The sequence below is a fragment of the Anopheles nili genome, chromosome 3 (assembly GCF_943737925.1).
Source record: "Anopheles nili chromosome 3, idAnoNiliSN_F5_01, whole genome shotgun sequence".
NCBI classification, from domain to species: Eukaryota; Metazoa; Arthropoda; class Insecta; order Diptera; family Culicidae; genus Anopheles; species Anopheles nili.
In genome coordinates this window covers 31,416,588-31,431,691 of record NC_071292.1, presented here as the reverse complement: position 1 = coordinate 31,431,691, position 15,104 = coordinate 31,416,588, and the positions used below count along the sequence as shown (strand labels likewise).

The 15,104-nt window shown below is 48.4% G+C and overlaps 2 protein-coding genes across 2 annotated transcripts; one reads left to right on the top strand and one right to left on the bottom strand.

The window, feature by feature from the left end:
* Positions 1–335: 335 nt before the first annotated feature.
* LOC128723721 (chondroitin sulfate proteoglycan 4) lies at positions 336–11,422 on the top strand. The gene is made up of 10 exons (XM_053817487.1): positions 336–417; positions 3,015–3,211; positions 3,289–3,519; positions 3,585–3,986; positions 4,058–5,316; positions 5,381–5,540; positions 5,624–7,162; positions 7,227–7,527; positions 7,597–7,962; positions 8,039–11,422. The coding sequence occupies exons 1-10, from the start codon at positions 336–338 to the stop codon at positions 10,708–10,710; spliced, it is 7,209 nt and encodes a 2,402-aa protein (XP_053673462.1). The 3' UTR covers positions 10,711–11,422.
* A 296-nt stretch (positions 11,423–11,718) lies between these two features.
* LOC128726580 (uncharacterized) lies at positions 11,719–12,579 on the bottom strand. The gene is made up of 3 exons (XM_053820394.1): positions 12,385–12,579; positions 12,247–12,261; positions 11,719–12,149 (listed from the first exon to the last, which is right to left on the bottom strand). The coding sequence occupies exons 1-3, from the start codon at positions 12,575–12,577 to the stop codon at positions 11,719–11,721; spliced, it is 639 nt and encodes a 212-aa protein (XP_053676369.1). The 5' UTR covers positions 12,578–12,579.
* Between the last annotated feature and the right edge of the window lie 2,525 nt (positions 12,580–15,104).

Genomic DNA, 15,104 nt, shown 5'->3' with positions numbered 1-15,104 from the left:
CGTTCTAGCCGCCCCTATCCGTGTGTGCGTTTGTGTGAGCATTGCGAAAGACCCAGCCTGGGCTGGGAAAACGATAATGTGAGAATGCTGTAGCCGGTGCCCCGGGAAAATGTCGATCGTGTGGAATGTGTACATGTTTGAACGTGAATGGTGATCGATGCAATGCACTGACTAATGCAAGCAAGTGGACCGCGATCGAACGCGTGATTTATGGTCGACCAAGTGCCGCAACTAGCCCACATACAGCGGATCCTTTTGGGCGAGTGATTTTGTGGATCCGCCCGTTTACATTTTCTTCCCGCCCGCACTACCAGTAGCATTTTCCCGGCCACGATATGGATCAGCTGCTGCTCGGTCGGATACGGATGTGGATTTTCATCTCAATTCTCGGTCTGACATTCATTGACACCGCCAAGGGTAAGTGAAATCGGGAAAAATAATAAAGGGCGATTGCAGGAGCAAAAAACGCCAACCCAGGAGTCCCAGTAATCACGGCTAAACGGAAGCACGTGCGTTCGAAAGGGAAGGAAAAAGTTAACGATCATGAAGATTAATGAATAAAGATGTCATATGGTCGGGAGGCGGCTTTTTCCGCGTGACTTACCCTGGCAGGCCGATACGCGACAGATGGCTTTATTTTCCTTCGTTAAACCCACGCCGCGCTTGGTTAAGTTAACGTTACGCTTCTACTTGGAAGTAATCGATACGGCGCGCTCTGACGTGCCTTTTCTAAGGCGCTTCTTAAATCTCCAGAGAACGGTTTCTGACCTACGCTGTTAACTCGGGAGGCGTAGACGTTTTATTGGAAATATTTTTAGTTTAACTGCTCTAATTTATGTTCAACTGCGAAAGGAAACGATCATTTCCTCCCTTCAGAAGAGATTGTTTGCAATGTTATCCTGAAGAATAAATTTATCTACTGGTTCTTTAATTTGTCACATTATTCACAGAAATTAAAAAATATGCTATCAGTAATTGACTACAAATGTTGTTATCATTGGACTGAAAATTTCGACGAATCCTTTGGAGTCCGTAAACAAGTCTAAACGCTGAGGGGAAAACTACAAAACAAACCAATCTACAACTGTCTTTGGGTTTGTTTTAAATTTACATGTGCTCCACATTCGACATACAGGACATCATATAGCGTGTACTTATCGTTAAGAGCACCCAAACAACAGCCCATCGACTCGTCAATCAGCAGCTCCACTATAGACTGCCAGGAAATTGAGCCGAATTTCATCGCTGAAAGCTAAAGCACCCTCATCTACCAGCTAATGGCTGCGTAAATCATTTAACGTGGGAATACCCGGGAAAATTGCTGGCCAAACTGCACCGTGGGATTAGGAGCGGACATTTCGTTCGAATTCGAAGTAAAACCTGGAGTTCAACACAAGTATTTTTGGAACGTAAGGGAATTGTATACAAGGAAACAATCTTGTATGGGTAATTTTACGGATGATTTTTTTGAGGAAAGTGCAGTGCACAAGAAGTTTGTAAGCGCAGTGTAGTAAACAATTTTAGTAAGCAATGGCTTTGAAATAAGTACTGTATCATTGAGCGATTAACTAAAAAGTAAGATGCGAATCTGTTCTCCACCAGTATAAGGATTAGAATTTTTAGATTTTTTTTAATTTACAGCACAATGGATAGCAACGCTAATTCAATCGACGTTTAATGAGTATAAATAGATAAAATTAAAATTATGTGAGTGTCAATGATTAAAATGTTTAAAATAGTGACTGAATTTTTCAAATAGAACGCTTTTTTTAGGGTGTTTAGTAAATTATTCGTAAAAAATTCTATTTATTCCGAGGAGTTTAAAAATTTAGATTCTTATAGCAACCTCTAATTCGAATACAAATTCTTAGCAATTAAAAAATTGAATGAAAAACTCACATTATATCTCTAAGAGTGGAAATTCCCGCCAGTTTAGACCACACTGCACATAGTGCCGACTCAAGTAGTTTGTGGTTATTTTTCAATTCCAACCATACGGCCACCGTTGTCGATCCGTGTCCGTCAGCAGTCCATATCGATTGACGAATATTGACAATAACGCCCTACGACGGGCGTTCCCGGCCCGCGAAGCCAAACAAACACGGCACCCCGGCAATCGGGAAGAGAGCATCACGACAGAATGCATAAACACTGCGCCCCCGGTGAGCGAGCACTTTCTGGGGAAACAGCAACAGGACCCCAATTCAAGGCCGTTTATGCTACTTACCGACGTGGAACGGCCGCACGAGAGACACCCCGAACGTGCTCAATTGTTTAAAGCTAAATACGGTGGCTGTGGCATTCGTGAGGGTGCTGAACTAGAGGACGAGTCGCACATGGTGCGTGCTCGTGTCAGACGAAGTCCCTCCAAGGGGCTCCAATACCCGCGGGTTCTGTCGATCGTGACGCAATATTCCGAAAAGCGAGGGAATTTGAGGAATGGAACGGGAGAAGAACCACTCGTGGGAGGGTCTGGATGAAGCGACAATTTAAAATAGAACCCACTGGGCGTTCCTTTACATGGTTCATGTTTTTGTTTTCGTAGCGAGCGAAATAATAGAGCTTGTACTGTCAGACGGTGATTTGTGGGAAACCATCCGATGACGAAGCCACTCTTAATTCGTTCGATGTTCCATCGTTCGGTGTCACATCCTTAACACGAAGCGCCAGCACATCCTGACCTAGCGCAAACTGTCACGTTATGCGTTACATCAATTCGTGCTTTCTCGGTGCCATGTGCGTGCTTCTTTCACTTTAAATTCCCCCGAGCGCACGTGACGAAATGTATACGTGCGCTCGACGCCGTCGAAGCTGCTAAACACTCTGCGATCGTATTTTCACACTCTCCTTCTAATGGTTCGCATCGTTCGTGGCGCAAAAATGTAACATTCTCTTGCTGGCGTGCTTCCCGTGAAATGATCGTGAATTTTGTGCCTTCTTTCTTTTGCCTTTCTCGCACACCAAACCTTTCATCACCACTGGCAACGGACGCGTAACGTTCTCCACGCGTACAGTGTCGTTCTACGGCGCAAGCCATATCACGCTGCCGATGCAGGAGTCGAAGATCTCCACCAACATACGGTTGCGGTTTCGCACGAGGCAGGATAACGCACTGATATTGCTGACGTCGGGACGCACCGACTACGCTCTGCTGACCATCGACGGTGGTAAAATAAGGTTTAGCTTCAAAATAGACGACTACCAGACGGATGTAAGCATGCAACTCTGAATGAATGAACACACGACTTCTGAACGGATGATAACGCGATCTGTTAATCTACCCACTAGCTTTGGTCACCCGTGACGATGAAGATCAACGATCTCCAGTGGCATGACATTTCAATTTCGCGCTACGCGGCCAACCTAACGCTACAAATCGACGAGTACTTCGCCACAAAAACGCTCCCACCGAAGGTGATGGAACTGAACGTACACCTGGGCGTACTGATCGGTGGTAAGGGCGACTACAACGAGCCATACCTGAGCGCTTTGCCGAGTTTTCGGGGGTGCATTGCTGATGTAAGTGAATGAAGCTCAACCATACGTTGATATCTGTTGAACTCAAAACGTTCCTCGTTCGGTAGGTGTTTTACAACAACATAAACATATTCAAACGTGCCCGTGAAGGTATGGGCCACGCGACAAATCACGATGTCTCGTGGATATGTTCACCAGAATTCGATGCGGATGGGAACGTTCCGATCAGCTTCCTCGACGACGACAGCTACAGTGTGCTGCGTAAACCAACTTCACGATCAGGCGATCGGTGGAGTTTTGAGTTTCGCACGATCGAACCATTCGGTACGCTACTGAGCAACATTCCGCGCTCGACCAAGCACGACTACGTGATGCTGGAGATCGTGCAGAGCAAGCTGAGGTTGCTGGTTGGGAAGGGATCGAACGCGGTTGAACTGATCCCGGATCGGAACGTTTCCGATGGCAAGTGGCACAACGTGTCCATTACCTACAGTCCGATGTTGGTCGATGTGAGTTTAGGGGCTCGATTTGGTAGGGTTTGGGGGTTTTCTCGAACTAAATTTATGATCTTTCCGGTCAGATCATGGTCGATGAGACGAGCAACAGTGCTACGTTCGCGAACGGAAGCAGCCTAGCGATCGAGCTGGAGGAGGACTTTTACATCGGTGGTCTTGATGCCGAGCGACACCGGAAAGCGCCCATGAAATTGATCCGCGAAACCGTATCCAGCTTCAAGGGTTGCATGCGAGCGATCGTGCTGGACGATCAGGAAGTGGGGTTTCCGAATTTTCGAGTCACGCATCACGTGACGGTGGACTGCGTGTGGAAGTACCCCTGCATCGAGAAGCAACCGTGCATCATCAGCTCCCAGTGCCAGCACCAGGGAATCGAGGACTTCATCTGCTACTGCGATCAGGCGTACTGCATCAAGGCGGACTATGGCGAAAGGTACAAGATCTTCACTCGGTCGATGTCCCGCGTGGAACTCGAGCTGCTCGAAATCAACCCAATGGAGGTGATGGAAGGTGGCATCGCTTTTTTGTCACGCGAGTTCATCAGCGTGTTGTTTGATTATCCCGAAATGGGTGTGAAGGAGGCCTCGATCATCTTCCACATTGTGCAGCCGCCGAAGCACGGTCGCGTGACTATCTCCTCGTACGGTTCGGAAAGCAACGGAACGGTGACGCAGACGAAGTTTTTCTCACACATCGACCTCAGCACGGATAAGGTGAAATACACGCACAACGGTGATGAACACCCGACAGATCACATGACGATCGACATGCAGCTGATGTCGTTTTCGCGCGAATCGAAGCTGCCTGACATCTCCGGTAAACACCGGTTCGTCCTGCACGTCAACGTGACACCTGTGAACGACCCGCCGGTGTTACAGCTGCCACCGAATCGACATATTCGTATCACCCAGGGTATCCCCAAGGCGATCGGGACTGACGTGCTGAATGCGGAAGACCCAGACAGCTCTCCAGAATCGCTCATCTACACCATCCTGATGAGCCCCAACTCAGAGGCTCAACAGGGACGCGTCGAGGTGAACGGGAAAGCTGTGTCGACGTTCGCTCAGTCTGATATTAACGCGGGCAGCGTCACGTACGTGATCAACACGAAGGGTTCGGAGGATTCCCACTTCGACCTAACGGTGCAGGTGTCCGACGGTATGGAGACGAGCCCGGCAAGCTCGGTCCGGATTTCTGTGCTCCCGCTGCAGCTGAGAATGATCAACAACACGGGGCTGGTGTTGATCCACAAGTCCGCTGCCACGATCACGCCATACAACCTGTCGTTTGTGCCAAATGCAGAAGAAGAGAACGTCGACATGAAGTAAGTGAAATAAGGGCTGCTTTCGTTTCAATCCAAGTCACATTTGTGTTCTTCACCTTTGCAGGTTCGATGTAGTGCAGTCGCCTTTGTACGGAAACCTGCAGAAGCTACGAACCGTAGATTCGTCGTGGGTGAATGTGGATTCCTTCACCAGCAGTCAGGTGATGCTGGGACAAATTCGCTACTTGCATGTTACAGATTTCCCCCAGCACGATGAGTTCAAGGTATGGATAACAATTGATTGAACAGGAGATCTTTTTGGTATTGAAAATTTACTCATATCCTTCTGGGTTTTTTTTTACGATAGTTTACGGTATCCTTGGGACCAGTAACTACTTCAACGTACGATTTTCGAATATCCTTTACGAAACTGCGCATCGGTATCGTCCGACAGACCAACATGCACATCAACACTAAAGACAACACTATACGAGCGGAGTACCTTTTCCACCAAACGACCCCGATCGTGACACTTGCTCGGAACGTTATCTACACCGTCGTAACGGCACCAAAGTTTGGGGTGATCTACGTCGAGGGACATCCACAAACGGCTCGGCCAGGTCACTCATTCACGCAGCATGAGATCGATAAGAACATGATCAAATATCGAACGTACCGATCGTCGTACGGTAGCTTCATCGATACGTTCGAGTTCGTCGTATCTGTACAGGAGTGCGAAGATGTGCAAGGAAAGGTGAACTTTATCTACACCCCACCCGACTACCTGGCGAAGCAGATCATCTATCAGAAGCGTGAGAAGTTGTACGTGCACGAAGGAAACAAGACGTCACTTTCAAGGACCAACTTTGAGGTGTACTTCAACAAGTTCAACTACCTCTCCTTTAACCTAACGCACCACCCGAAGCACGGAAAGATTTGTCTCATAAACCCGCGCACGTTCGAGGCGAAGGATATTGCGACGTTTACACTGCAGGATCTGTTCCTCGGTGACATACACTACTGTCACGATGATTCCGAATCGACTCGGGATAGCTTCCGGTTGCTGATCCTGTCCGACGATGAAACCGACTTTCAGTTCGTGTGTGAGATCCAGGTGGAGATCACGCTGCAGAACGATAATGGCCCGTACCGAGTGTTCGACAAAGTGTTTCACATTGTGCGTGACGAGACGAAGCTACTGACGGCGGGTGATCTAAAGTACGCCGATCCAGACATTGAAACGCGCCCGAACGATATCGAGTATCGGTCGGTTAGCTGCACCAACGGTGAGCTGTACAGGAACGGTAAAACAACGGAACAGTTCTCTCAGGATGATCTCGATCACGGGCGAATGCTGTTCATGCACAACGGCACAGACAACGGAAAGGTGTCGTTCATCGTGACGGACGGGCTATACGAAGTGCCCGGATCGCTGGAGATTGAAGCATCCGATCCGTTCCTTAGAGTACGGGAAAGCAACGCCTCCATCGTGCAAGAAGGCCGAGCCGTCCTGTTGACCAGCAAAGATCTCAACATCGACACAAACTTAAACGCAAAACCACACGAGATCGAGTACCGCGTGGTAGATGGGCCCAATAATGGGTTACTGAAAATGTTTGTCCCAAAGTTTGACACCGGTCAACTGCATCGGTTGAATAACGCTTCGACGGCGTTCAATTTCTCGCACGCGGACGTTCTCACTGATCGGATCGTGTACTGGAATCGAGATGTGGCGTCAATGGACAGAATTAAATACCGCGTTGGAACGAAAGGTGTGTGGACTGACGGAGAGGTTATGATACGGATCTATCCTCCAGCGTACTGGGAGCAGTTGCGCATTCGACGCAACCAAACTCTGTTCGTCGAGGAGTCCACTAGTGTCATCATATCACGGGACGTGCTAGAGGTAAGCAATGGCAGCTCGAATTTTGAACCAATTAAACAAGCTAATATCTCTTTATCGATGCAAGATTGTTCATCCTAATATTTCGCCGGGTGATATCACATACCTGGTGACGACACAACCCCAACACGGTTATCTGGAGATACAATCGATCACTTCAGACGATGAGTACAACTCCAAGGTGTTTGATCAGTCGACAGTCAACGCAGAGAAGATGTTTTATATCCAAGCAGGCGTGAACCAGTCGACCGATTGCTTCACGTTCGATGTTACCAATGGCATTACGTGGCTGAGGGATCTTATGATGAAGATCGTCATTATACCGGAGCACTTGTATGTCCAATCGAACGAGATTATCGTTGAAGAAGGTAGGTATCATTGTTAGGAAAGCAACACGCAAAAGTTCTAATATTTTTTTCCGGTTTGTTCAATTCTAGGAAAGACAGTGAAGCTTGAACCGGAAGACATGGTGCCCTTCTCGGAGTACTACATTGGCAAGATCCTCGAATACAAGATATTGGATCATCCGATGCATGGTAGCATACGTGCGGGCAAGTCCTCCAAGGTGAACCGCTTCACGCAGAAACAGCTGGAAGCGGGAGTGATCACATACGTGCACAATGGTAGCGAAAACTCCTCTGACACAATACGATTGGTGGCGTTGAGTCGTAACAAGGAGAGCATACCATTCATCTTGGCTATCAAGATTCTTCCCATCAACGATGAGGTACCGCTGCTTGTCACCAACACCGGACTGCACATGTGGATTGGTGGAAAATCCATGATCGGAAGCAATGATCTAAGTACGGGAAAGAACGCGCCCTGAAAAATGGGCATTTTTAATCAACATTAAGTGATGATTTTCTTTTCGCATTTCAGTGGCTCGAGATTATGATACTCCGCCGGAAAATCTGACGTTTTACATCCAGCAAATGTCCGGCGGTTACGTGGCGTTCAAGGATAGTTACAACAAGAAAACACATTTGTTCACGCAGCAGGACATCGACGGTAATATGGTGTACTTCATTCACGACAGCAGCAACCAAAACGGAAAGGTCGTGTTCTACGTGAGCGACGGTGTGCACAACACCTCAGAGAGCGTCCTGCATATCGTCACCAACCCGGTAGCTCTGGAGTCGATCCGAAACGAAGTGCTGCACGTGTTTCCGCTGACACGCAAACAGATCCTGCCGGACCAGCTGTACTACAAGTGTTCGGATGATGATCGCGACGTGAAATACGTGGTGACGATACCTCCTCAGATGGGCAGGCTTCTCTTCGAACAGGTGGAGTTTGGCTACTCGAACGAGATAAGTGAATTCACACAGTACGACGTGGAGAACGGCAGAATCTTCTACGAGCACACACACCCGATGGTCGAACTGAAGACGAACGATTCGTTTTACTTCGACGTGACGGCTCCGTTGTCGAACAGTTTGGTCGATCAGATCTTCAACATTGATGTGTCAGTATCGTCGGGTGGGTTGCTGCGGTTCCTGCCCGTTCCCCGGATCACCATCGAAGAAGGTGAGTCCGCTCCGATCAAGCTGGACCTTTCGAAGGTGCTGGAGTACTTGGAGACACGTGCAGGCATCGGTGCACCAGAGCTGTACATCGAAGTACATCCACCGGCACACGGGCTGGTGGAGCTGGAAGACGAGAGCCCCGAAGTGAACCGATTCTCACTGAACGATTTCTACTCCAACAAGGTGATCTACAAACACGATCACTCGGACACGACGGAGGATAAGGTGTCACTCGCCGTGTTTCTGGTGCCAGGTCATTTGTTTCTCTGCAACATCACCATTCCAGTGACGATCAATCCCGTCAACGATCAGCCATTCCATCTGCTAACGCCTTCGCCTCACATCTCTGTGATTGAGGGTGAAAATGAGACGATCACTTCGACGCATCTGCTCACGGAGGATGCCGATACTGACCCGCGGGACATCGTGTACGATGTGATCAGTGGGCCGAATTTGGGCGTGTTGCTCAAAATATCGGACGAGGGCTACCCACAAGACATCATCACGTACGGGAACCAGTTCACGCAGGCGGACATCAACGAGAACCGCATCATCTACACGCACTCGGGTAACCCGCAGTCGACCACGTTCTACTTCAAGGTATCGGACGGCAAATTCAAACCCGCGTATGAGATCTTCAACATCAAGATCCTCCCAATCACCATCCTGCCCGGGTTCGGCAGTCATCCGATTCTGGTACAACAGGGCTCGAATCTGGGCGTGCTAGAACCAAGACACGTCTCTGTGGAGACCAACGTGCAGAAGAACCGGATCATGTACAACATAACGAAAAACCCACTCGGTGGTATCATCATATTCAACAATAAGCCGATTCTGAAGTTTTCCCAGCGGCAACTCGAAGACGGCAAGATCGGCTACATGCAGACGGATATGAGCCGCTCGAACGACACCTTCCAGCTGGACGCGTTCATCCCCGACACGACATCTGCCTGCCTGATCGAGGTGAACATGATCGTGCAGCCGTTCATTATCATCAACCCGATAACGATCACACCGGGTGACCGGGTGCGTCTTAGCTCAACCTTTATCTTCGACAATCCGGCTCAGCTGAAGCTGAACCGGTACAATCCCAAAATAACGATCACTCGCCGCCCAAAATACGGCCGACTGAAGAAGATCGTTCGCAGCACCGGCCTGGACTATGCTGAGCAGCAGAGTGACAAAGAAATCAGCTCCTTCACGTACAAGGAACTGAAGAGTGGTGTCATCTACTATTCCGCGCGGAAGTTCAACCAGGACTTCCAGTCGATCAACGACAACTTCGAGTACGTACTGTCCACGAAGACGGCTCAACCCGGCCAGGGCACGGTGCCTATTGAGATATATTCACCCTCGCGATCGCACGATGACGATAATGAAGTCAACATCGTCACCACCGAGTCTGTTATCCCGCTAGACTACGTCATTGCCGTATGTGTCGCCGTGGCGGCGATCGTGCTCATACTCATCACCATACTGATGTTCAAGTGCCGCTCCAAATCCACCCACAAGAGTAACGACCTTGACAAGGACAATCCTCCCTCATTGCCACGACCGCCTGACTTCATGACACTTAACAACCGCATGTACACTCCCTCCGAGAACGAGTCCTTGCCAGTGACAAACTCGTCCACACCGTTACCCATCATCAGCAGCATTCCGCACTGCAAGGTGATACCGATAGGTGGGCTGGACAACACGCTCCAACTTGACTCTGAAACGGATGACATGATGGACATGCACGGGGAACTACTGCCTAGCATGGTGGGTCACGGGTACCGGTACGGGTACGGTGACGAGAATGACGAGTGGAGCTCGTCCTGTGACGTCGGTCCAGACGTAAACTACTCGACGATATCACAACCTCAGCAGCATCTCTTAATGCAACAGCATCAGCAGCTGTTACCACCTCACCAGCAGCAACACCTGCAACAACAGCAGCAACAGTTACAGCAGCAACCCCTATCAACACCCCAACTTGCCAAGGCGAACCCGCTGTTACGCCGCAACCAGTATTGGGTCTAGTGAAGATCCTAGCAACCATCGTCTCGCTTTCGTACAAAGCTCGATGGCGTCGGAGCGGGATTTAGCACATTCGATGATTGAATTTTGTAAATAATGCCGATGAGTTCGCGTGCTTTCTGGCGGCACTACATGGTGTCCCGCTGTGCCATATGCCATTCCGGGCGAACGGATAAAGGATAGTGTATTTAAATTGTAAAAATAGCGTCATTTATTTTATGTTTTCCATCATCATCTTCTCCCAGAGCCTACTGTTTGCTGTCTTCCTTCTAAAAATAAAACAAAACAAATACGGCAAGGATTTCGTCGATCGATCCGCTATGCAATCGATACGGGGAGATACTTTAATTCAAATCCTAGTGAATCTTGCGGCACCACTTATCCGCTACTATGCAGGGAACGCGTAGGGCGTGTAGGACGTTCCCCGAAAGGTGCTCAGTGCGTCCTATCCTTAACAGACATAGATATAGACGAGAATGAACGGTTTGATCGAAATATATGCTAGCAAAAGGATAATAAAATCGATTCAGTGACACTTTAATACTGCGATAAAAATGATTCTACACCTTCAGTCCTCAAGTCCTTTTTTACATGATAAGTCCTCAATCGAATTGCACTTTTTGAACTTACGCTTTCGGGCAAAGGTTTTCAGGCACAATGACGGAGTATGTGTGAATGGAGTATGGTATGGAGTTCAACTTAAAGTAATAGTACGATTTTGTGATTATCTTACAGTGTAGAGCCGCCACAGCACAACGTCTGCAGCAGTTAAGTAAAATTCGATAGATGTTGCACAGTTAACACAACACGCTTTTGCTGCAAACAACGTGGCAAAAAGAAGTGTGATAAGTACGAAAGGATTGCGTTTGAATGCACTCACAGCTAGACTAGATTTCTGCCGCACAAGAACCGGCAGAATGGCGCACAGGAAATGACGTTCACGAGCTTGGGAGCCCGCTGTAACGTATGCGCCTCCATGAAAGTTCGCTGCACACCAGCGACACCTAGCGGCTAGAACTTGGGCATCGGATTGTTACTAGTTGGGGTAACGTTACAGGCCGCGTTGTCGTATGAATAACTTTCGGTCGAATCTTCCGCCGGATAGCGGTTACTGATCGAGGTCGTCCCTGTCTGGACCGAATTATCAGCTTCCGTCTCCGGGTAGATGCTGACAGTCGTGGACGCCGGTGGTTGCTTCGGAACGTTCGCCCCATTCTTCGGTATCGCTTTAGGACTCTTCGTGTTGGGGTTCTCATGCGTGTAGCCTACAGGAGCAGCCTTCTTGGCTTGGGGACGCCACCGGCAACACTTACGAATGGCGGCCTTGTAGTGCATGGCCACCAAGCATAGGGCGATGCAGCATAACAGCAGCATCACGACGTAGCATACGATCTTGAGCATGGCGACGGTTGTCTGCAGCGAGGCTACCTGTTGCCCAAGGGCTGTCGGGATTTGGAAATGAAGAAATGCATTAACACACGGCCTAAAAAACAACAAAGTGCACTTGCAATGTGCGCTACCAACACAAGCACGACTTACCCATGAACATATACGCTAGAGAGACAAGCGTGTGAGAGACAGAATGATCGTTGGAGAAATACGTGCAATGGAGTACAAAACAAAATTTGTTAGTTTTTTTTTTGCTGCTATACAGCTTCGTTAGGGATTTCTACGTACTTTGGCATTTATGCAAACAGCTGTACTGATCTTTATCACACAACACACTGCAGTTACGGCAACTGTTGTTGTTTTCGTCGCAATACTGGTATCGATCGCAGGGTTTATCACATCCCAGTACGGATGGAATGCAGCATAATACTGCCAGCATCAGCACGGGCAATATTCGCCGATTCGTCGAAAGGTCTGCCATAACTTTTCAGAATGTTTTAGAATCTTGCTCTACACGTTCCTTAACTTAAACTGCAAGTGAAACCTTGCTGTAGAACAACACTGATAGCACACGTACAACTTACGGTACGGTTTACACTGTGGACTGAACAACGATGCGGATATGGAATCGATGCGCACGCCTATGACTCATCCGCGCACGCCTGGACCGCGAAGAAGACGAGATCGCACCACGATTATGATCACCACGGTCAGTTCGAAAGGCTCTGGCTATAAGCTTTCCAGCGATCTGTTGAGGCTCGCTGTGGGATTTCATAGGGGTGTAAAAATCCCAGCATTCACACAAACTACCACACCTAAGCGAGGGGTGATTTTAGCTGTGCTGCTCTCGATCATTAGAGTCATTGGAGTAAGCGACGATGATGATGACGATGGTGGTGGTGGGAATATCAAAGTGTAGGTGCAAACAAGATACAGGTGCGCCTCAATGCAGGTACGTCATGATTACCTTTTTATCTCAGGGTGCAACATGATGCTGCTGAAGTTTGAGAAGCTTTATCTTTATGGCAGAGGGTGGAAATTGCGTTGGAATAGGCTTGAACAATTTGTTTAGTGATGATAAAATTTAGGCTTATTTTTTAAACACCAGACAAAGACTTTTTTGCTTTCTACCTAATGAAAATTATCGATCAAAATGAAGCCAAAACCTCATTACGCTAAAAAAAATATGTTTAATAATACGTGCGTTTGAATTCCACAACATTACATTTATATAACATTTTTCGTAATTATAATTTCATTAAAAGTGTATTTTACAATAAAGAACGAACAAATCAATAATAGTTTTATAGCGCACGATCACCCAACACGCACACCAGCAAACTTCATCAAAAGCTCTCGCGATCAAAGAACAGCAATGCTGCGTAAAGCTGCGACCCCTTCAGCTTTGGTCCACCTCGAAAGGGTCGCTGAGTTTGTTTTCATCCCTCACCGAGGGCACATCCACGATCGTGCGCGAGGTTTTTGCTGTAATATTTCACCAACCTGTAAAAGCGCAAGAAGAAACGTATGAGCTTTCCGCGGAAACATTGAATCATAGCTCATTGGCATGGTGTTGATTGGTAACTGCCGTGAGCTAGCTTCTGTGAATTTAATTACATTTACGCAACATTCGTTCACCTGTTGGACAGTGCGTGTGGAAGTGACAGTGGAATGAAATTAGCTGCCAAGATCGTGCGGATCATCAAATGAAAGGTTGTCAATTCGGTCGATTAGCAGAGCCCCTAATAGCGTTACTTGATATTTGGCGTGTTCGGTAAAGGGGAAGCCCGAGGGTGTCGAATTTCTCGTTTCGATCCGCCGTCACGGTGCTAGGGTGCTAGTGAAAGAAGAAGAAAAAAATCACACACATTACCACGCAAGAAGCAAGAAGCAAGAACAAAAGCTGCCTCAATTCCGTTACATAGTGGCCCGCATTCGAGAGAAAGATCGAGCGAAGCATAAAAAAACCGTGGAGCGAAAAAGCTTTGCGCGCTACCGCAAGCAACGAACCCGACCCGGAGACGGTGAAGTTTTCCTTCTTCAGCAGGTAAACGAACGAAATAAACAACAAAAAAATAAATATAACAACATTCCAGCGGGGTCCGAACCGCACCGCGCGATGGCTTCGCGTGAGTGGATGGGAAAACCACTCATGTGTGCGAGGGAATAGCCAGAACAAGCCCGTGCCTCCTGAGATTGTGCTATTTTGTCGAAGCAACCCAAGCAACCCATGGCAACCCGGGGCAATTGGTTCTTGCGTTTGGCCGCGAAGAATGTGACCTTTGGACGAGGGAAAACGCTGACCTGTTGCTGGCAGCATCGCCTTCGTCCGGCACACAAAGAGAAACCGTTTCACTTTTTCCCCTCGATGGGAGGAGTCGTCGCTCTTGTGCCTGTGTGTACACAACGGACGAGATCTCGGATAGACACGACTGTGGCAGAGGCTGCTGCGTGACCACGGCTACGCTTTTTGCGCCGGCTGCTTCGATCTAGGCGGTTTAACTGCTGCTCCAGCATTAGCTCCGGAGCAGGCTTTGTAGGGAAGGTTAAGGTGACTCGTTCGACCGTCTGTCCGTTCGTTCGTTTGTTTCAGTGTGAATTCCGACAACGTGAGGAATGTGAATGTTGTTTTTTCGCTTCCCAGTACCGTATCGTTGCGGCCTCATTTGCGTACGAAACGTTAAGCAATATTACTCATTGGTGTGAGCGGTTACGCTTTTTCTCTTTTCTTCACCGTTTATTGACTGTACTGCACCACTTCTCAAGCCATCGGATGAGGTAACCAAGGTGTCACGGAATGTTTGCGGAATGGTAGGTTTTGTTTCGTTGGAAACCACCTGCCACCGGCAGACGATCGCACGAGGATACCGATCACCGTCCAAAGAGGCGTTTGGTAGCATGGATCAACGGGAGGATAATTGCTCTGGGTCGGGCGGAAGGAGATGAGTTGCCTGAGTGTTTCTTGCCTTCGGTATCATTACTATTGTTGGCTGGCTCAGGGCAGACGC